Below are 24,287 nucleotides of genomic sequence, written 5' to 3'. Positions count from 1 at the left end.
CAGCCTGTAAGAGTTTTTCTGGCCTGAATTGTTGTCAGAGACAAAATAAATAAATAAATAAATTGTAAAAGAATTCATTGGTCGTGAGTTGAGGCTGGAGGTCCTAGAATGCATAATGTAACAGCCAATATTCTGTCCGAAAGTTTTGATTCCAATCTCAGAGCTGCAGAACGACATGCATCTAAAAGTAGGAGCTTCAAACATCCTTTAGCAGGATGGGGTGGGATTCTGGATCAATCCAGGAACAGCCACAAAAACGAAGGTATTAGTGAAACGTAAAATAGCATACAGATAATGACTCACATTATTTATTTCTATAACATTATCAGCCTGAATACCTGGCACTACATACAGTAACGTATCAATGCTAATGGATGAGCCCAGATTGCATGACTGATTAAGCAGAAAGTAGTCATTTTCTTTAATTGCAGGCCTATAGTTAGAGGATGTGTCATAGTTGTGTTATATTTGATCACGATTTTATCAGGATCATCTTACACAGTGTGACAAGTAATAATCCTAAGTAATTCAAGTTCACAATCGGAATATTTTCATGTAGAAGCATGCACACAAAACAAAATGCGTACAAAAAAGTTGTCCTGTAAGAAAAAGTAGAAAGTTTTACACATTTTGTTTGGATAAAAGTGGCTTGGGCATTCAAGTAATAAATTATATATACCAGAACGAGGCACACAAATACAAAGTCTTCGTATTACTCGATACGTTTCTTATTTGGAGTGTGTTCACCCTTGCTTCAGTGGATATCATGTGGATACTGTAGATTCGTACCCAAGAATTGCCAAGCCCATCACCACTGGATCGCTCGTTAGGGATCTTTATCAACATCTGGATTTCTATAAAACTGCTTTATGTCACAATGTTTCTCACTGAGATTATGAGGAAACCACCAAAACATTTCTAAGCCTATGTTTCTGCTTTCAAGCTTGAAATGGTCTTATTCTACTGGCAGATACTACTGCTTATTTCATCCATTTATTTCTAGAAAAAAATATTCTTTATACCCCCCCTTTAAAGAAACATTACAGGGAGTATACTATAAACAGTTCATTCTGAACCTACAATCGAAATGAATTCAGGGTTACAGAAATCCTTCAGTGTAAATATAGCCCGTGCAAAGTGAGTAGATCTTTAATTGCAGCACAGGAAATAAGTGAGTGCTGAGAGACTGAGGCCCGTCATGGCTCCAGCTGCCAGGGCTGAGCTCACAGAGAGGGATCGAGCCAAATTAATATGCACAGGACGAGGCGCGTGTCTTTTTCTGTCTTGTTCAGGTGATGTAAACGGGAGCCGTTGCTTGTGTTCACACCATGGCAGATGTCAGCGTCCATGCACACACACACACACACACACACACACACACACACACACACACACACACACATACACACTGTTGCCCTACACGCTGATTTATTTCCCTAATTCAAGAAGTGTCTCATCAATGTCAGCTTTTACAAAGACTCGCTCTGCCAGTTATTAACTGATGCGAAGAATGCAAAAATCTGAAGGAATCTGAAACATGCCTCTGAGTATGTCAGTGCATTTGTTTATGCAGGTATTTGTGTGTGAGTGTGTGCATGTATGCGTGTGTATGTTTGTGCATGTGTGTGCATGTGTATGCGTGTGTGTGTTAGTGCATGCATGTGTATGTGTGTGTGCGTGCGTGTGTGCGTGTGTGTGTATGCGTGTGTGTGTATGCGTGTGTGTGTTAGTGCATGCATGTGTGTGTGTGTGTGTGCGTTCGTGTGTGCATGCGTGTGTGCATGCGTGTGTGTGTCTGTGTGAGTGTGTGCATGTGTGTGTGTGCGTGCGAGTGTGTGCATGTGTGTGTATCTGTGTGTGTGCGTGTGTGTGCATGTGTGAGTGTGTGTGTGTGTGTGTGAGTGCATGTGTGAGTGTGTGTGTGCATGTATATGTGAGTCTGTGTGTGTGTGTGTGTGTGTGTGTGAGTGTATGTGTGTGTGTGTGTGTGTGTGTGTGAGTGTATGTGTGTGTGTGCGTGTATGTGTGAGTGTGTGTGTGCATGTATGTGTATGTGTGTGTGAGTGTGTGTGTGCATGTATGTGTATGTGTGAGTGTGTGTATATGTGTGAGTGTGTGTGTGTGTGAGCATATGTGTGTGTGTGTGTGTGCGTATATGTGTGAGTGTGTGTGTGTGTATGTGGGAGTGTGTGAGAGTGTGTGTGTGTGTGTGTGAGTGTATGTGTGAGTGTGTGTGTGTGTGTGTGTTTGAGTGTGTGTGTGTGAGTGTGTGTGTGAGTGTGTGTGTGTGTGTGTGTGTGTGTGTGTGTGTGTGTGTGAGTGTATGTTTGAGTGTGTGTGTGTGAGTGTGTGTGTGAGTGTGTGTGTGTGTGTGTGTGTGTGTGTGTGTGAGTGTATGTTTGAGTGTGTGTGTGCATGTATGTGCATTTATTCAGAAATACTTACAGTGAGGTGAGGGAACGGAGGCCGCTGAAGGCATCATCAGCGATGTCTGAAATCTGATTCTTGCTCAGATCTCTGAAAAGCAGACAGGAAACACAGCGATGTCAACATGTGCATGTGGCAGAAAAAACTAGAGACATCTCTCACCAAAAGCATGTTCAAACCCAAACACACTGAGCTAAAAGAAAAGGAACGGCATTTAAACGTCACTCAAACACTTCCCTCGCTCCACTGCTGACGTTTGCTTTTATTCACAATAATACGATGATGATACACTTACTGCAGTCTCATAAAAAACGCCAAATGATATTATGATGTTACAGTCCAAAATGAATTCAGTTTAAATCCCAGCACTGTTGAATTCATGAATCTGATTGGTCAGAAGGTGCTGATTAAGTTTCTACAACAGCAGAGATAATACTAATTCAAATAACAGGTTTAGATTAACGTGCTTACTTTAATACGTCATCATTTCTATTATTATTATTATTAACTTAAACATGGCGCTGATATAATTGGATTATTTCGATTCCAGTGTCGGCGCGTTGTAACGTTCAGACGTAAAGCCGTACTTTTTTTTAGTTTCTGATGTTTAAAACTTTTCATGTCAGCATGAAAACATTCTTTTTCGTTTTTTTTTTTTTTTTATCTGATTAACTTCAAGAGAGAGAAAAAAAGAGAGACTAATACTTGTAGCTTATAATGTAAGTATGAAACTTGTTTCATGGACATTCTACAAAATGGAATGTGATTATTAACAGTACGACAGTATGTTGTTCTATGGTATAAGAGCGAAAAAACCAGCTGAGGACATTGCCTCACATCACACCACCGCTTTGTTGAATATTTTCCTCTAACAGCACGACCTGAAATGATTTATTCCTTACAGAACAGTCTGCAATGCAAGTATAACATCATATATATATATATATATATATATATATATATATATATATATATATATATATATATATATTCAGAATCTAACTTTAATACGACTACATGCAGCAGGAACCTTGCAGTCACATTTTGCAGTCATATTGTCAATTGCAGTGTAAACAGGGGTTGCAGGTCAATGCATTACATGAACGCCTAAGAAAAAAACCAAACAAGCGAGATTGTAGCCAAATTACAAACACAACAAAGCCATAGCCTACTCAAGGTTATTGGAAATCGTGCAACCGTGCAACGTGTAAATAGTGCTGATGCGGCGAGGAAAAGGAATGACACATAAACAGTGTGTTTACAGCACTACTATGCATAGGTTGCTGTAAATGCCTCTCTCGGGATCTGTCTCTCTGCAAAGCAGGCTTATACTCACATTCTTTTCAGCTTCTTGTATGGAGAGAAGGCCCCAGGTGGAATGCTCTTAATCAGGTTTTGTTCCAGACGACTGCAAAAAGGAAAGCAGGTTACATGTGAGTATTACGTTACAGTTCGACACAACACAAGTCAAATGTATAGCATTGTTTACACAGCAGATATAGTATAGTGTTATCAGGATACACGTCTTCGTAGACTTTTGATTTTTAAATCTAATGTCAGTTAGTTGAGTGCATTTAGGCCTTATACGTTGTGTATGTGTGTTGTGAAGTATTGCATAAAATAAGTTAAAGGCAGAATCATTAGTCTGCATATGGAATCGTTCATAACCCCCGCCCCCACCACAAACTAATCCATCTTTGCCACCATATATATGCCTGCATGCATACTTATAGCTCGTTCTAATACAAATCCACCATTGGCTCATTTTTGTATGGATGAGCTCAGGCTGGCAGTTAAAGCTCCTACAGGTGAATTACTGAGTGAGCCATCCACCCATTTGATGCAGATCGAGAGACTGGTGCAGATTGAGAGGAAATAGGTTTGAGTTTTCAATCTCCTCTGGCACACGCCATGATTCAGTCCTGGCAGCTGCCACGGCAAACACGGCTCGGTCAAAACGAGCCTGAAGCTCAGCGACGTTCAGCCTGTACATCATTCAATTAGCGCTATTTGTTTCTGGCCAGGGGCACTGCTTGAGTAATGTATCCAGCCTAGTGCGACCGTTTGTTACAGAAAGGTCATACGCTATTGGCAGAAAGTGCAGGACGAGGAACGGTACATATCAGGGCAATTACGCATCTGTCCTTTGGTGCAAACAAGAGCCGTACGATCAATATGTATATCAAATACACAGGCTGACATACTGCAAAGCCAATGGGAATCCATAAGAACACACACACGCACACGCGCGCTTACACACTACCCTCACTCCTGCTGTATGTGTGTGTAACCACGAGAGCTGGCTTAAATAAAAATACTATTTAACTACAATTAGAGTTTACATATTCCAAAGCAAAAATCTGCATTCGAATATTTAAGGTCACATCCTACTCTTAGTCACCTAATGCAAGTCATTTGAAACATGTTTTCAAAACTGTTTGGGAAAAGGGCCTTGAGTAAATGGACTTCATTTACTTCATTTGAGCTGTTGCTATTTTCTAACTGACCATGAAAGAAATCAATCCTAAAAGTTAGATTTAAGTAAAGAAAGTTATATGTAAGTAGTTAAAAGTGTTCAACAAGTTCAAGGTACGGAAGTCTATCGCTATATGTACGTTACGCAACACCATTATGTTGTCCCCTATGTAGTGAACAGGAAGCATGCTGTGTGTTCAAGGTGCTTAAGAAATCTAAAATCAACCACATTAGTGAGCATACCAGTAGGAAAAAGCTCAAATGCATCTGATACATACAGTCATATGTATGTGATATAATTACAATGGATAGGTCTCCAAGCTGTAGGTTGGGTGTGTGTGTGTGTGTGTGAGTGATAGAGAGAGAGAGTAATTGAGTTAAGGCCACTGCAGGGCTCCTGATTAGAACAGGGTCCAGGAGCGATCTCATTTGCCTGACTCCAGCTCTTTGGCTGCGTGCATAATTGTCCTGAACTCCGGAGGAAAATGTGAAGGACCCCAAGTAGCTGAGCCGGAGGAAGCCGCAGCTCCGGCAGAATTCTGACGCTCCTGCTAATGAGGTTGTGAAGTGCAGTACTAATGGCTTTCGCTACATGACAGGAGGAGATGAGAACTGAACCTGGCTATTATCACAGTGACTTTATATGTTTACTACACTGGAGACAGCGCGAGGGAGAAAAAAACAAAAAGAGAGGAAGAATGAGAGCAGAAAGAGGGAATGGGAGAGAGATAAGAAAGGAAGAAGACAGATAAAGGGTGAGAGAGAGAAAGCAAGAGAGAGAGAGAGAGAGAGAGAGAGAGAAAATGGAGGGTGAGCGGTGAGCGTGTCTGATGGGTTATTTGATGGCCAGGAAGACTCACATTTCTACGATGCCCTCGGGCAGATTGGCTGGGATTTCGGTAAGGCCTTTTCTCCTGCAGTCCACGATGTTGTTGTTGCAGGTGCAGCTGGCAGGACAGACGGACGCTTGGGGAGCACAAGACCTCGGCTCTGCCTGAGCAGGGCCTGGAAACATAAAATCGGCACGAAAGAGAAAGATCTTATTCATTGATAAAATGCAAGAAAAACACAAGAACCACAGAACACATGAGATATAGTTTCAAAATGGAAACTGTGTAAATACCAAAGGCAATTCCACATGGTGTGAGGGTAAAAAGTGCTTTACTGTGCTTAATAAAGCAACACAATCGCAACACACACATAGCCTCTGTTGCTACATTGCCTTTCCTTGCAGCTTAATTATTCCTGCTTAGATTCTGGAGTGTATTCCTTAGTTGATTAATGAGAAGGGGGAGGCAGAAGGGCTTAATTAACAAGGCCTGGGTGGGAATATTTTCACCAATTAAACAATGAGGTCTATTAGAAAGCGTAGAACATTGTAAGAAAACAAAGACGTATTTGCTTACATTATACGGGCTAATGACGGCACATTATGCATCATTTAATGCACAGTTCGTGACAGTGCAAGATAAGCAGTATTTTCAGAGAATGGAAAGATTATTGACTAAACAACAGCTTTCACTTGTGACAAATGAGTGTGTGTGTGTGTCTCGCACCTGTACAAATGAAGTCTCGTTTCTGCACATCAGGGACATTGAGGCCTCGCATGTGGGTGGGGGACATGCACTGCGTGAAGGGGGCCAGGCCCCGCCTCTGCCGCAGCCAATCAGAAAGCCACGACAGGTGGCAGTCGCAGTGCAGGTTGTTGGAGTGTAGACGGCTAAGCAGACAGAGACAGAAAGACAGAGATTTATTCGTTTGTTTCTCGTTCGGTTGACGCTTCTGTTCACAACAATTGAGACAGAATTCAACTGAGAATTTGAGGGTCTTGAGATGCAGAGAAGAGAAAACAAAACAAAGAGAAATAGATAAAGAAATAGAGATGGCTTGGGGGAAAAAAAGGTGTAGAGAAATTCGGAGGGCAAAAGAGAGTAGAGGGAATAGAGAGACGGAGCAAGAATTGGGCTTAAAGGGAGAGCGAGGCAGCGTATAATTGAAATAAAGACAGGGAGAGACATCAGTGTGAAACGCCGCAGTAGAGATTGTTATTTTCTGGGGCCGTCTGCCTGGTAAATGAGCGATCCCTGAGCAGTATGTAATGACTGGACTAGAGTTCGCTAATGCTGAACAGAGATAGTAGTGCTGCATTTTCATTTGTGCTGGAATGTCTTCACATCATTCAATTCACGAAGAAGCAGCTTCAGCCAAAAAAAATATGACATAGCACCATCAAACCCAATTCGGAACATAATTTGAGCAGAAGTCCCAAAATCAAAGCAAATAATTAAAAGCGTTCTGCTGAGTTAACGGATTGGCGAGTCCTGGCCATTTCCTTGACTGCTCTACATATTAAAAATACATTTGCAGCACTTGCGTAATCCAGTGAGTCGAATATTGCGATTCACAATATTTCTGGCCATGACACAAGATCATGGATGAAATTGCTCCCTTTTGCCAACAGTGACATTTCGTCAAGGTCTCAATGCAACCAACTACCTTAATATCTACCTCTATGGGCCATTACACGCCACAGAGGGGGACAAGAGCTGCAGAAAGAGTGGTATCAGCAAATCAAAAGAGGACGGCTGTACCCTTGACAAAAGCCTGCAAATTGAATAATAAGATCAAATTCTTCTTTGGAGGGGTCACAAATTTGCCCATTGAGGATAACCATAGGGACAAGAGCCTTTCCCATTATAAATCTAGTTTACAGCATCCTGTTGTTGTGGATTAATTACGGATGAGCGGGATTACGGAGATGGAGGGCACACAGAGCACGAATCCCAGCTGTCTGGGGTGTGTATGGAGTGTATCTTCACAAAAGAGCAGCTCAGTGCACCTAGCCTATTGACCGGCATCCCCAGAAAATGACTACTCGTCTAGCCATGGGAGTCTTCTCGCTCTTTTTATTTGGCTGAGTTATTGAATGGCGAGCACCATGGGGTGATATCATTTGATCTAATTGAATGGTTGCTGCTCTAAGAGACGGAGTAGGGAACAGGGGAGGAGAGGACAAAATGGGTGGTAGTAGGGATGGGGAGGTGGGGTTAAGGTAAGCCAAACATCAGAGACCTACTGTCATCCCCCCAGTCCTACTAAAGGGATTATGTCTTCTCTAAACATTTGATTTAATAAGTTTTTTTTTTTTTTATGAGCAAACAAGTTCAGTACTGAGATTGTAGGGATATTAAAGGTTGAAAATTCGATATGAGAGTACTGGGTAGCAGAGACGGCCTCGTTGCTGATAATTCAATACAGCCGAGGGAGCAGAGCATCAGCAAATTCGATCCTCCACGCGAGGGGGCGAGTCTGTCAGCCTTCTTGACGGATGGGAGCTTGGCCAGAATGACTGGATGAATGTAGAGGAGGTTGTTTGAGGCAGGACTATGTGGTGGCTTTGGAGCCACAGACCCCTGCATATATGGTCAGAGGAAGAGAAAACCAAGGCTTTCAGAGAGCTGTGGCAAAGTTCCAGTCGCCCATTGGCCACACAGCACTTTGGTTTTTGGGGTTCAGGGGCTCATTCTGTCTGTGCCCCCCAAAACGTAGAGCACAACTAGTGTTTACTACTGACATCCGCTCTTATTTATGTCTCTCCTGAACGCTTATTCTCTACCGCATACAAATCATAAGAAAAGCCACTCTGATCCCATTCTAATACACAGACGTGGGCACAGATGGTATCCATCCAGGCGTGGTTTGCTCGCCGCAGAATTATCTGCATCGATTGCGGGTTGAATCCGACAGCGCAAAAGTGGTGTAGTGACATGGGTTTGTCCCAGTGCCATCTTACTCGACGCAGTGAACACAACGACGCCTGTACAAACAGACGTCTGAGAATTACCCAAGTCCCAGAGACGAGCTAGGGGTTCCCCACTGAGCGCCAAACCCATTGTTTAAATATGTGTGTGTGGGTTTTTATAGGTATACCACAAAGATCTGTATTCTATCAGTGATGCATTTTAGGAAGACACTAGTGCCAGAAATCTTACACAATAATCACTAAGCTCTAAGCAAATGATGATCGGACGTACGCTCAGTGGTTAAGGTTCTGTCTAGTTCTAGTCATCAAAATGGTTGGGGGTTCAAATGCTTGGACTGATATCGAGTCACTAAGGGGCCTTCAAGGAAGAGTGTTAACTGCTCAGCTCGTTTGTATTAAAGTGTCTGGAATATAGGCTTGTGCAAAATAATGGTTTAATCATCTCTATTATTATTATCATTACTATTATTATTACTACGTTTATACTGTACTGCCAGACCTGCCAACATCCACATTTTACACTAGTACCCTAGTACAGGATATCGCCAAAAGTGTAGTCTTTTTTCCCCCCAATAAAATGGGAGCTGAACCCCATATGACCCTGCAATGATTTGCACTGTTGTTCTGAACACTCCAATATCAACTAACTGACCGCACACCCTCCTCTACTCTTCTTCAACTTGAAATGGTAGAACTGCTTGTTTTCCTGTTTTTTATTTATTTATTTTTGACTTGTTTTCCTTCCTCAGTTCTGGATGATCAAATGCGTTCACAATTTTTGAAACGGGAAATTGCAAGTAGGGAAAAATCAGCATATCGTGACGCACAAGCCTACTGACAAATTAATGAACGCGAACGTAAATATCATGCAATACTCACAGAGTCCGCAGCTTGGGCATGTGGTTGAAGCTGGACAGTGGAATGAGGGTGATGTTGTTGTTGTTGAGAGTGCTAGAAAGAAAAAGAGAGATCATAGATGAGACATTTATATTGATCCAGTGTAGCCTGGATAGTATGCACAGTGAAGAAAAAAAGGTGAGGTGATGAAAATAAAGACTAGTAGAGATATCAACACGGATTTGCATTATGTCTATGTTAGGATTAGGAGTGTTCTATTATTTAAATTGAAAAAAAAAATCTCATACTAATTTGGAGTAATCCTTCACTCCACTGGTGTGTGATGCGAACACTGCGTGTACTAGTTGTTCCCAGCACTGTCATGGTGCACATAATGCATGATCGCTGTGTGTCCACGGCAGCGTGTAATCGGCTTTAAAATGAGATCATCAGCGGTGTGTGCAGCTGTAAACATGGCTGGCAGGCTTCTGTGCTTCCTGCCAGAGCAGCAGCCCTCCTTATTAGCGTTAGTTAGCTGCCTTAATCTTGTACTTGAGCCATCCCACAGTCACCAGGCCCAAACCCACCCAGGGTCTGGGTCTTCTCAACTGCTGCTATAATGTTCCTGTCGGTCTGCTGAAAATGCTGAATGCTGCAGCTTCTCAGTCAGGGTTTGGGGGATGTAATGTAAGGGTCACTGGGGGGAAATGATGCCAGGGTTTTACAGCCCGGGCCTGTTAAGGGGTGCGCTGTGGCACAGAGCTGTGCTGAGGTGACGCCAGCGATGCGTGCTAGCGGAGCCGCTAAGCTTGCGCTTTTCACTCATAAGCAGCTAATTCGACCTAAACCTCCCCTTAAAACGAGAGGGGAAGATGGATATGACCACAGGATAATATGTTTCTGTGTTTCTGACATTGGACTCGTAATTCTGACAGTGGAAAATCCCCATCCCCAACAACAGCATGGCTTTAAGAATGAACTGCACAAAAGAAAAAAAGAAAAAAAAAGGGAGCGAGAGAACGCAAATCCCTCCAAAACAAAACATTCCTGTGGAATTTTAATGACAATCTTGACATTTATTTTGGCATGACTCAGTAGGGGAACACTTTATTAAGACAGAGGAAAAGACAGAAAAAAAAGCTTCTAAATGGCATGGAAAATTATTGTTATTCCACAAAAAAAGAAAAATTATGCGCAGGGAGGAGGAATCACCCTTTGTGAGAAGTTGACCAAAACCTCTCTCCTCCCAAGGAGTAGAACACAATCTTCTTCTCAAGGCCTCCAAATCTTGGAGCCAGCGCTCAGCTCTGGAGATGAGAGTAGTGGAAGAGCTGGCCTAGCCCGAGAGAGGAACGCCCTGCTAAAGCTTGCAATACCAAACCATAACAGGGAGGAAAAACTGCTCAGGAAGGACCTACACTTGTGATCGCTGGCTCAAGTTCTTCCAGAGGTGAGTGAGCGAAATCACAAAAAAACGAAAAAGTCCTTGTGGCTTTGGCTGGGATATAGTTAAAGCACAAAGCCAGAAAGCAATATGGGAACTAAACAATCCGAACCCAACATTCCAATGTACCTAACAGCTTGTGCTAACAGGGGTAGTGCTCTCCAACTCATCTATATTTCACCTGGCCAGGTTTCAGCTATAATAAGCTGTCATAAAAATAATCTATATGGATTTTGTGCTTGTAGCCAGAGTTAGAGAAGATTAACTCTTGACCGCACATTTGAGGCGTAATAAGAGTGATAACCCCTCGAGTCTAAGCAAGTATTACATATTTGTTAGAAGGCGTAGCGGCTTTAAGTAACGCCAAGGTCGTGTGCAAACTTGGGTTCTTGACAAATGAACACAAATCACATGTGGCATGTTTTTATTTTATTTTATTTTATTTTTTTTTATCTTTGTTATGTGTAATTAATATAATATAATATATAATGATAGAGTAATTTCAGATATAGGTGTCCCCCCCACTATCTGATCATGAATCTTTTTTTTCGCAGTGAATATCCAACTGTGACCGGGAACGATCAATGAGTCCACAATGTTGCCTGAGAATGTGCATTTGAACCTAAATGGAATAAAATCAATAGCGGCTTCTGACTAATAACATGCTGCGAAGCTTAACAATGTAACTTTATGATTTGATTTAAAGTGCTATTGACATGCCAGTCAATGGGATTGAGTAGCTATTAGCCTCTCAATCCTGTAGCCTTAAAATTACACCAGGACTGGTTTCGGTGGGACACCTTTTCTTTCTTGCTCCCTTTTTTTTCTCTCTTCTCAGCTATGTCAAGAAAGCTTTCCCACAGTCCCAGATAGGCACTGAGGTCTCAAGTGCTCTCAGTGTTTCTCCAGTCCCTCATTAGAGGAGGTTGGAGAGGACTCTCGGTACGTCCCTCTTGAAGGCAAGTGAAATAAGAGAGGGACTGTTGTGTTAAGGATGGCGGGTTAAATAAGGACTTGTGGAAGACAGAAAGAGAGAGAAAAGAAGAGAGAGAGAGAGAGAGAGAGAGAGAGAGCACTAGAAGCTGTCTGTCTGCTGCTGACACACATACACCCTCGCACAGCTGGGAAAATCTGAGGCTCATCAGTTGTGCTCTGCTCATCTTTTGTATGTGTATGTCTGAACCAAGGCTAACTTTGGCTACCTGTTCCTTGAGTCTTCTCTCCTTATTATATCTCATCACCAAACAGTGTAATTACCACCCTCTTCACCTTTGCTGGTAAACCCGAGATGTGAGGTGACATTTATTGAATTGGTGCTCCCAATGAGAGGATCACAGCAGAGTCTGAGTCTGATGTTCACACTAGTGAGCAACAAAGCGACAGATTACTGTTCATTTTCTATGGACGTGCACGACATGAAGCACGATTTCTTTGACAAAGCAACAGTGCGACAAGTGTCATCTGTCTGGTCTGACATTTTTTCAGATCCATAATCACAACTGTATTTAGCTCCTATTTGACATTCAAAAATGAAAAACCCCTTTAAACCAATCTATCATCTTATCGTGTCATATAAAACGTCTCAATGAATTTATATTTACATTCCTCAGGACCGCTGCCAGAAGCTATGCATCTCGTATGCAGCAGGTCATAACAGCAAAAGCGTGCTGAAGTACTGAAGATGCTTGCCATGAAGGGGTCGAATAATTTTGAAACTGGTGAAGTCATAATAAGTTTCATTTTCAGTTGAATTTGGGGAAACCACTTGAAGCATTCCTTGTGTTGAACTATTTCAATTTTTTTGTTTGTTTGATTTGTTCATCACAAACAACTGAAAGTCTGTACATTTTGTCAATAAACCTGATTTGCAATGAGGGTTGCAATGATTACAACTGTATATAGATTTACACACACACACACACATATATATATATATATATATATATATATATATATATATATATATATATATATATATATATATATATAAATGTATATATACTACCATTTTTGAATAGAAACTAAACTACGAAACAAAACTTTAAAAAACTAAGTGAGCTACAAAGATTAAAAACGAGCAACTTGTCAAACGCTAATAGGAATGTAGGGTGAGGGAGGAAACATATGCTGTCTAAATACCTCCAGAATTTTGTTTCAAAAGCCCCGGACTCTATCATTTACTGAAGTATAACTAAATCCATGCTGGAATGGAAATGTTTGCCTTTCAACTACAGCACAAAGCCACAATCAAGATGTTGTTGTACTAATTCAAATAACTCTTGGAGGAAAAACAGAAAAATAATAATAAACATGACCCGATACATAAAATCCCATACATGTGGTTTGTGTTTAAGTGCTGGATTATTAGAGAAAATATCATGATACAAGACTAGCTCTTGGAATTACCTCAATAAAAGCCAGGGAGGCTGGATGTTCAGATGAGGAACAGGAACAGATCCTACAGTTCAGATAGATGCCTCTCTAGTTCTTGATGAGGCCTTTACTTCTTAAATAAGGACAGATTAAATCTCAGCTCTTCCCCCTTTATTTCCCCCCTCCTGATCTCACCGGGTGTCCAGGAGCAATTGATTAATTGTGTTCACACGTCCAACTATTGAGACGCCACTGTTTCATAGCTCACTTCCTGAACCAGGCTTTTGTGTAGACTGAACAGAGATAAAGCAACAGGGCCGTGCGTGGTGGCAAGGCAATTTCCTGCACAGGAAAGTGCAGTTTGGAAGCTAATGACAGCTCCCCTCCTCCTCCCCTCTTCTAATCCATTCCCTCATTTAGCCAGGGCCCAGCTCTCGCCACTCGCCTGCCTGTTGTCTGTCACATAAAACCCTCTATTGACTAAAAGGCAACCTTTCAATCAGACATGACAGACGTAAGACTGATTTCTCTTATGGGAGGGTGAACTAGAGTTGGAAATCAAGGATGCATGGGATATCTGATTGCCAGATCCCAGATCCCAGATCCCTCCCCCCTTCTTTTACCACAGTGGGGCCATCACTCTGTAACTACCAGCAGAGAGGGCATTAAGCAGAGAGGAACACGACTAATGTTTTTTACATGGGCACTAAGAGTTGAAATGATTAGTATAAAAGGGCACAGGACTTGAAAAAGAGCAAGGTCCACTTCTCCGGGACCTTGTACTCAAAAGGTCACGGTCAGAGGCTTTTCTAAATCGAGAAAGAAAAACAAAAACCCAACACAGCCAAACCATCTTTATTTATTTTTGGGACCTCTCCTACATTTCTTGCATCATACATTAAGACTTCAATCAAACGCTGACTCATTTTCCCCGGGATCTATAGTTGGACAGAAATGTTAAAAAAATCTCCACAAAAAAGCAAAACAAAACAAAACCAACAAACAAACAAATAAACCCTTGGCGTGCCAGTTCACCCGAAAACCTGTTTCCCAAACAGTGGGTTCCGGAGATGTCCAGGAGTCCATGATTTTTTAAAAATTTAGTTACAGTGGTGGAAATCACAACCCAAGAGCACTGTCCGAGTTGTAATATTTATGCAGTTAAAAATAACTTATTTGACTGGCACTTTGAATTGAATGCATTTAATACACACCTCAAGAGCTCAAACACAAGTAGACTGTAAATAAGGTCAACTTGGACATAATGTGTTCTATCAGTGCAAAGTTACGGAATACACAACTCCAATAAATAGCCAAAATATTATTGTATATAGCAATGTTCATGAAATAAATCTGTACTAAGGGATTCTGTGGAATTCATTTTACAGTTAAATGGGTCTTTGCTTGCAGAAAGTTTGAGAACCTCTGGCCTAGACACCCCAGAGCGAATGCTTTGAGATTTTAGCTTGGGTCGGACAGCAGATCCCTTGTGCTTGCTTTAATATGAAATGCTAATGCACTGTGTGTGAAAGCGTTCCTCTAAACTAAACTACAATTACACTACAACCGTGGCTCCCAGTGCTTCTTCTTATTCAAAATGAGAGAAATGTCTCCGTTAAATTGGACACGCTATAGAACGAGGCCGCTTATGCTGTAGAGACATAGACTCCCGTGATCACCTCGTCCTGATTCCAGTAAGGGGGTCCATGCCAAGCTGTCAAGAAAATGCAATGCACACACGTTGACAAATGACAGCATTTGGCAGGACGGGGAGGTTCGCTGTAATGTGAAAATTTGGTGCCGCTTTTCGATGCGTGGCGCGAGGGAAGGTCACCTTTGGCATATGGCACAGAAATGTCTCTGCACTTTCCTCCTCATAAAAAAATGACATGGCTCCGGTGAAGAAATTCACATGATCTGACATTTGATTCAGGGCCAGAATTTTTCTGTACAAACGTGGCTATAAAATATGCAGATGTCCCAGTGCTCAGCAGAGTGCTGTGCGCGCGTGAGTGTGTGTGTGTAGATGCATGTGTGCTGGTGCAAAAGCAAATCTGAAACCTGAGGGCACTTTCTCAAGCCCCCGCCACATTAAAAATTAGTTTCTGCCTTTTTTATTGCAAAGTAAACCTCTAAAACCCACTTTAACATCTTGAAAGAATTACACAAACGTACACGGCAGTACAGTCACAGTACTGTCTGGATATTACAATCCTGTACAATAACAGCACTAGAAATAAAATATACTCCCTGTGTCTCAGTTTCAAAATAAATCAATCTCATACACGAGTGTTTGAACCCGTTTTGCTTTCGGTGTCAAGTCGGTCCTTCTGCAAACACGTCTGATTGACCAGATATAAATATTTTGAATGGAAGTCTATGCTTTCAGTGTTAAACGCCTGTTATTGTTTGAAAAGCAAACTCATGCTAGATATTGTATCGTTCTTGACCTATGCCTCAGCTCGGTATATTTCACATTATTAAACATTCTCTTTGCCTTTTCAAAGAACCATGTAAATTGGTTTGGACGGGGGAGGGGGGAATATAATTTACTAACATAAATTTAGCCCCACTTCAAAATGATGAGTGTTTTTCCAAACCATGACCTTGGTAATGTGATTTTTTTTTCTCACACTGTATGACTGCTTGTTACAAGAGCTGCACATGATTAAATATGTGTGTGTTTTCTTTTTTTTCCCAGTGAAAAGTTTCACACGGAGAGAACACGGTCATTTAGAAACACTGTGGGAATCGTGCATTTTCAAATCCATGTTGTACCCAACGAAATACAGTCAAGAATGTATGAAGTGTAAGATGAAATATTCCTGTCTTCTTACAGATGAACCAAAAAGACATCATTAGTTGAAAACCCAAAGGTCAGCACAATGTGAGATTCAGGGTGATCATGGGCCGTTACACAGGTTGCGGCTCTCGAAGTCCCCCTCCCTGCAGATGAACTATTTTATTCATTAGTGTGCTGGCCAAAGCACTTTATCCAGCTCATTGAGATGCAAGGCATGCCCTGTCAGGGGGGAGGGAGCCTGAGATAGCTTTGAAGTCATTAGTTCAATCATTAGCGCAGTTATGTTAAATAGAAATTACAATTCATCACCAGAAAGGGCCAATCATTTATTTTGCGAGCCTTGGCAGGCGTTAAATCACACACAAGCAGTCAGTACGAGAGGCCTGGGATTTGACACGTAGCGCTCTTACTAGATCAAGACCCTTTTCTAATCAGGAGTGCTTAGCATCTGTAAAAGGTGTTATATCTGTGGACGTGTGGACATTTTGAACTATGTGCTTCATTTTGAACTATACGTTTCTATGTGTATGAAATGCCTGGTATAAGCCGCAGTGCTCCGTTCAGACAGATCCTAATGATGGTTGTGATTACTTGAAAAAAGTTTGGCCTTTTGGATTTTAGCTATCAAAGGAAACTCTTTGAACATCTGACATGACCCAATAGATGGAGGTTATTTCTTTGATGCTTTTTTTTCTTCCCCTTCCTCCATCTTTTATCTTTGCACCTCTTCACCAATGAAACAGAGTAATTGTTCCATATATATTTAGAGACATAAATACCTGAGAAAAGAAATGCATTAAGCTTTGTTGAAAGCTCATTGTTATTGATTTATAATCTCTCTATCCAATGTCACCCAGAAGAGTTGGGTTCCTCTCAAGGTTTCTTCCTCATGCCAACTCAGGAAATGTTTCCTTGCCACTGCTGCCTCTGGCTTTCTCACTAGAAATATAAATCTACACCTAAATCTGTAAAGCTTTCTGACAATGTCTATGAAGCACTATACAAATCAATTTGAATTTAGAATATATCCCATAATACAAATTTACAAATGCAAAAATTATAACCATCAGAGAATCTATCTATCTATCTATCTATCTATCTATCTATCTATTTATCTATATATAGATATAGATATATAAATAGATATATATGATATGATAATTTTACATCATATCTATCTATCTATAGATATAGATGTATATGATGTGATATAAAATGATCGAATATCTCTAAGCACAAATGATCCCTAAAAGCGATTTACATGGACAACATTATAGCAAGACATGTCCCCTGCATGCTGGCTATTTTGGTCAAGACTAGCCTTTAATATTCTATCTCAAACCGTTCTATCTTTAGGGAGGGTTACCTTTAGCCTCATCACAGCACAGTCATGGCAGGAGGACGAGAAAGGACTCATTAAGCTTCCTCTGAGACACACTGCTGCATTAATCCAGGAGATAAAAACAGCAAATATGGTTCATGGTCACCATTTTTCACCATCACTATACTCAAAGGAGTGTCCCTAACACTCCTTAACACTCCCTAACATTCTCCTCCACTCCAGTTTCGCAATGGTAAGTAACAAAGCTGTCAAAGCTGATATCATTTTTTTTTACCCAGCTAACTGAAATCCTGCATAAAAGGACATATAGGGTGTGAATTAATGATTCAAATGCACCGAGTTAGCACATCATGATTGGTTAGCTGATACATTACACCGCTGCCGACGACCATATGGATGGATGGTTCAATCAGCAGTGAGCAGTGCATATTCATATTTCCCTGTTCTCCATGGCTGGGCATTTGTTAATGGGCTTTGGTGGAATCTGAGGATATTCTGTATTATTAATGAAAATTGATTCTTGGCTCACTCGTACAGTTTCGCTAATGTTTTTTTTCCCTTTCCTTCCCTTTTTTCTCCCATTTGGTCATCCTGTTTTATGCTTTGTCCAAAGGATAAAATATGTCTAATTCCTGACCTACTCACTTTATTTTTTCCTGTCTCCTGTCTTACTTTGCTGGCTATCTTTCTCTCTCTCGCTCTCTCTTCTCCATTCTGTGTCTACTGCTTCAGTCTCTCCCAATTTTTTAGCTCCTCAATAATGTCTCAGAAACTTCGGCCTGCCTAACAGTGATGAAGTGCTTGTGCCATGGACTACTCTGGATAAATGGATGGCGAGGCCTGACACCCCCTCCCCCTTCCCTCAACTCGTTTGGAGGATGAGGCTGGCACTTAGCGCTCTGCCACTGGCCTGATGGATGGGGCTGCGGTGGTGCTCAGTGCCTCCTGCTCTCTCCTTTCTTTCACATCCTGTGGATTTTAACGTGCTATCTTCAGTGTCACCGCAGTTCCCACCACCTACTCTGAATGATGTTGCGGCACTATCTAGGAATTCATTCGAGAACTCGAACCCTCATCGAGCCTAGTGGGACATGGGGGTTAGAAATGTAAAAGTGATCAAATTGTCGGTGTGATATAAGACTCGAGCAAGAATGGCGCAACAGGAAAGAACACTGATCTTCCTTTAAACTGATCCTGAAGATCTGAAGTGGATGGAAAGTAGGATTTGAAGTCGAAAGTAGAAATGTCTCTATGTGTGGACAGATGAATACAGAACGAAATACTCTGCATGTCTGGGAACAACATGGAAAAGTCAATAGGGACACAACATCCTGAATAGAGGCGACGGTGTGATAAGACAATGCAGCATGGGATGACAAATGAGCAACTTTCACTGTCGCACAGCCATTACGGCAACACGCGCGCGCACACATACACATAAGCAGTGGCAACAGATTGGACGAGGTGACACCGCCGCTGCTTCTCCGCCGCAGGTGCGCTGCACTTTCTCGCGCAACACACTTTGTCCTTTGAGGACAGTCAAGTCGAAAAAACACACCAATGTACAGCAACACAAAAACACATACAGAGAAAGCAACAGGAAGGAAGGATGAAGTGAGAGGATGTGGAAGAGAGAAGAGGAAATTGGACTCACAGTATCTCCAGATCGCGCAGGGCTCGGAAGGCTCCATCTTCAATGCAGCTGATGTGGTTGCTGTCCAGTTGCCTGCAGATGAGAGACAGGAGTCAGCGGTAGGTCTGCAGACAAGTGGGTGGGGGCTGAGGGAGGGGCACGGAGGAAGACAGGGAGAGGAGGAGAGGAGGGTGGAGGAATAGGGGGAGGAGTGGAGGTGGCGGGGTGGGGGGTGGGATGGTGAGGGGGGGGGGGGATGCAGGATAGAGCCAGACACTCCAGCACACACACTAGACACACACAGAGCTCTCACCTCCACAGTCCTCCCTGCAGTCAGGGACAAGGACCAAATGACTAGAAGTGGCCTGGCTGGCTGCAGCCCATCATATCCCCTCCCCTCCCTCCCCACTCTCTCTCTCTCTCTCTCTCTCTCTCTCTTGCTCTCTCGCTCCCTCACCATCCCACTCTATTTATCCTGCTCTAAGACATCAGCTGGAAACAAGGTAAAAGATATAAAGGGAGAGGGAGAAAAAAAGTAGTAAAGCAAAAGACAGAAAGAGAGAGAGAGAGAGAGAGAGAGAGAGAGAGAGAGAGAGAGAGAGAGAGAGAGAGAGAGAGAGAGAGAAGCCGGTGAGACATAAGGAGAGGGAACAGGAGGCTGGCTATAGTGCACGGCCCACCCCGTCTGTCAACTCTGTAAATATTAATTGCATTTCTCTCTCTCTTCCCCTCCTCCCTCTTTCTCTCCATCCATCCATCCTCTCCCCCTCTTCTGCGTTTCTTTTTTTTTTTCTTTTAAGTCAGAAAAGGGAGTAATTTCATTACATTAGAGCACCCAATCCATTACAAGCTTTTACCAGCTCTGCCACTGAAACAATTTCATTAAAGGAAGGGTTTGGTAAATCAGACTGGGTCACAACGTTCAACTCGCAGACACACACACACACACCACCTCTTCCTTCTCTTGTCTTTTACGCTAATCTGCAGGCCCCCTCCCTTCTTTTTCTGACCACCCAAACCACCTCTTGTCCATTCAAAAAGGAGGAGATGGATGTAGGTCACTACAAAAAAAAACAACAACATGCTGTTGTTTAGTCATTTGTTCAACTCAGTGGCAGCAGTGACATCTGACCTTCTACAGACCTGCTGCTTTTGCCTCTTTAGAGAGAGAGGGGCAATAAAACTGCCACCCCTTCCTGCCTTTATTCTACTCTCCATGAAAAGATGCCCATCTGTCTCCGTAAGACAAGAGCAGAGCAAATGAGATGGCCTACTACGAGCACATTATCTATCACCGTGGAAATAAAATAAGTGGCAGAAGCGGAATTAAAAATGGCAGTCGGCTGCATTTACTACAGACTGATGCTCTTAGCTAAAGTTTGTGCCAAACAAGTGTCTGAAAGTGCACTTGGCTCAGACCATCCATCTTCAGTAAGCAATTTCCAGATCCGAAGCCGATCCCACGAATGCTGGAATACACCCTGTGTGGGACACCAGTCCATCGCAGCAGTTTATAGGTCTTAAACATCTACAATATCGATTTTTTTCCTTTTCCAAATGCACCGAAATAGGACTGTACTTGTCTGGATGACTTTTTTTATTTAAAGGAAGTGATTCAAAATATGGACTGACTCACGTTTCTTCCTCATATGTCAAACAGATGATTATTTTTCTCCAGGAAGTGTGAGCAGCAAAAAACATACAGACTTCTAATTGCATATGTAGTACTAAATTATGCTGGATATTTGATATGTTTAAACAGTTAGATTGGAATTTACACTAGTTTTATATCAATCCAAGACGACGTGATCGTGATTTTGCCTCGGCAGAAATTCATTTCTGGTGGAAAGGGTTTTTTTGGGGTTTTTTTTGCACACACGAGCCAGTTTCAGCCACATTAAAAAGCGAATGTAACTGAAACGTGGATAAATCATAATTGAACACTAGGATTTAAGGCAAGTCTGATTTATTTCCTAAGCCTGAGTTTCCGCATTGCAAATTACAAGTGACTAAATATGATGTTGGTTCAGACTGGAGATTGAAATGTTTTATTATGTTTCCTTTTCCCCACATTAAAATCTATAGGAGATGCAAACTTTTGACTTTTGATGGAAACACAGTATTCCCACATCACGCTCAGTGTTCTCGGGACATTTAAAACCCTCACTGAAGATGAATGAATAAATAAATGCTTGAATGTAATGCATATGTCTAATCAAGACCCTTGACGTTATTTGACTCAGATGACAGCAATAAAAATGGAAAAGTTTTTAAACAAAATAAAGTGATTCATTTCTCCCCTGACCTGTGTTCACACCGTTTATTGTCCAAAGTGTTCTTTTTCCAAATTGAAATTGAAAACACACCAAAATCATACGTCGTACATAACCTATTGTAAATATTCTTGAACATGAATTTCACATTCAAATCAGATATGCAAAAATAAATAAATAAATAAATAAATAAATAAAAATAATCCATACTGCCTGTCTGAACTTGCAGTAGAAATGTAGCCAATGTCATCCATAGTGTATCACTATAATACAAACATATAGACTTCTAACACCACAACATCTCTTTAATGCTTAATAACCAAGCCGAAACCTTCACAGGAATAATGCAAGACTGGTTCTATCTTTAACACAGACAGTGGCGATTGCTCATTCATGCATGCTCTACTGCCTGGTGTGTGCATATGTGTATGCATGTATGATGTCTGTGCATCTGTGCGCATCTGAAGTGAGACATGGTAGGGAATGGAAGTCCCAAATTTAATTTCCTTCAATCTAATTACATTGGCCTTTAATCATTGCAGGCATGGGTTATATTGGCAGTTTGATGCTCATGCGCTGCCAGTGGCCCATCTGGAGAGGGTCAGAAGAATGAGGAATGAACAGGAAAAGAGGAAGCAGTTCCCCCACCATCAATCTGTCAGAAACAGCCTGCTGCTAACCAGCAGCCCTGTAACAGCTAACTGTAATTTGATCATTATCTGTATCTGTCCGTACAAGCAAAGTCCTGTCACTCTCTGTCACTCTCCGAAAAGACGGTACTAAACTTAAGAGAAAGTCAACGGTCTTAGTCTTTTGCGAACCAAAGTTTTGGAATACTGGTATTGGAAAAGCCTATGTGTGTGTCAGTGTGGGGAAACCGCTGTATGTCGTGGTGTATGAATTCTGGAAAAAATGGACATGCTAAATTGCCCCCAGGATGCTAATATGCTAATTCTCCCACCCAGTGTTCCTGGGATAGACCCGAGATCCACAACGACCCTGATCAGGATAAAGCGGTTGCTGAAGGCAATGACTAAATAAACATACCTCAACTTTAAGAATCCGTACATATACAGTATTCACCAGTTTAACAAACACAGTGGAAAATGCACTCAGTCTGCCTAAAACCTGGCTAGATAAGGATTTTCTTTCCCAGGGTCTCACTGTATATGCGTACATTCTGCTTTCTAGTGTTATATCCACACACACCATGGCTTCTCCCGAATACTGAGTGAAGCTGCTGGCAAGGCTGTGAAGATGGAATTAAAAGACATGCTGACCAGTGCAGGAACAGAAAAGCATCCTGTAAGCAGTTCAACTATTACATCAAGCGAGTAGTTTCATTTCATCTTCATCTACACAATATCTATTTTAATCCATCTGAAGATATATTTCTTGTCAGTTGTTTGGAAGGAGGACAAATGACTCAAGGTTACTGCGTGGACACTAGCAAATCAACTTTCAGTGACAGGGACCTGAAAAAAACTAAACAAAACAAAACAAACAAACAAACAAAAAAAAACAACAACATGGACTGCTAGGTAGTATTTTCTAACGAATATAAATGAGTGCCAATGCTGAAGATATACAGGTCAACATCTGCTGGACATCACTGATTTAATTAGCCTGGCGATCCACTTCGGAGGGATTCGAGGAAGAAGAGGCAACTTTAAAATACCCCTGTGTTAACCATGTGAGACAAAACTGCTGTCTATGTCTATGAGACAACATACATACATAGTGTTAATGTTTATTCATTTATTCAGGTTCAGTAGCCACTTTAACCTGCTCAGGGTTGCAGTAGACAGTACACTGGGGATGAGGTGAACATATGGCCCAGATGGGACATCACTTAGTGGTTAGCATGTTTGCCTCACACCTCCAAGGTTAGGGTTTCAACAAGGGTTCTACCTGTGCTTTGGGGGTTTCTTCCATGTACTCTGGTTTCCTCCCCTAGTCAAAAGATATGCATTGTAAGCTTTTCCAAATTGTCTGTAGTCTGTGAATGCGTGTGTGATTGCACCCAGTGATGGGTTGGCACCCTGTCCAGGGTGTCCCCCACCTTGTGCCCCGAGTTCCCTGGGATAGGCTCCAGGCTTTCTGTGCAGGATAAGCAGTACAGAAAATAGAACTTATTCACACCTAAAGGCAATTTAGCACAGTTTTGGGGAGGTTGGAGGAAACCGGAAAACCCAGAGAAACCCCAAGCAGACATCAGGAGAAGATTCAATACACTGCACAGACAGGAACCAGAGGCTTTGGAGCTGTGATGCAGCAATGCAACCTGCTGCAGCTTTAATGTGGCTGAGCTAAAAAAATCTGTAAAGCAACTTGTGCCTTCGCTAACTACTTTATATACTTAGCTAACACATATTTTTATTATGATTTTCATTCTATATTTGTGGGATATGTCTCTAGCTAAATAATGCTTGTAACAACACCTACATCTAATCATAATCTCTGATCGAAAAATGTCAATCTTTGCACATTTTACATTAAAAACAAAAAAACAAACAAAGTTTTCTTTACGAGACTAAAAAATGTACCAAAAAGTTCCGAACTGTCAGGTGTTAGTATACGTATGGGGCTGTTTGGTGAAACGAAAGGTTTGCACACACACACACACACACACACACACACAAACACACACACACACACACACACACGCACACGCTCCTCAACCTCATGAAGAATTCATTCAAATTTGAATGAGCAAGGGCGATGTGATTAGATTTTGTTTGCTGTCGCGAGAATAAAGTATGAAAAAGATACTAAAAGCTAACATTGCCTCTAACACTCTACTTAAACTCATACAAAGTCGTGAACGGCTTTAAAATGTAGAAGCGGGAGGTCATCTTGCAGCCCTAGAAGTGGCTTAAAAAGAAAGGTTGCATGCTTTGCTGGTCCGTACTGCTAG

General features: G+C 41.8%; 1 protein-coding gene across 1 annotated transcript in view; it reads right to left on the bottom strand.

Moving 5' to 3' along the window:
• The window catches only part of slit3 (slit homolog 3 (Drosophila)), a 181,967-nt gene that overhangs the window by 60,186 nt on the left and 97,494 nt on the right, over positions 1-24,287 (bottom strand). Inside the window, exons 6-11 of the mRNA XM_017474763.3 lie at positions 19,119-19,190; positions 9,545-9,616; positions 6,459-6,622; positions 5,763-5,907; positions 3,764-3,835; positions 2,446-2,517 (exon numbers count right to left, since the gene is read on the bottom strand). Coding sequence (XP_017330252.1) covers positions 2,446-2,517; positions 3,764-3,835; positions 5,763-5,907; positions 6,459-6,622; positions 9,545-9,616; positions 19,119-19,190 — 597 coding nt within the window. The remainder of the gene's footprint in view (positions 1-2,445; positions 2,518-3,763; positions 3,836-5,762; positions 5,908-6,458; positions 6,623-9,544; positions 9,617-19,118; positions 19,191-24,287) is intronic.

The sequence above is a fragment of the Ictalurus punctatus genome, chromosome 8 (assembly GCF_001660625.3).
Source record: "Ictalurus punctatus breed USDA103 chromosome 8, Coco_2.0, whole genome shotgun sequence".
NCBI lineage: Eukaryota > Metazoa > Chordata > Actinopteri > Siluriformes > Ictaluridae > Ictalurus > Ictalurus punctatus.
This window is presented reverse-complemented; position numbering and strand designations above follow the sequence as displayed.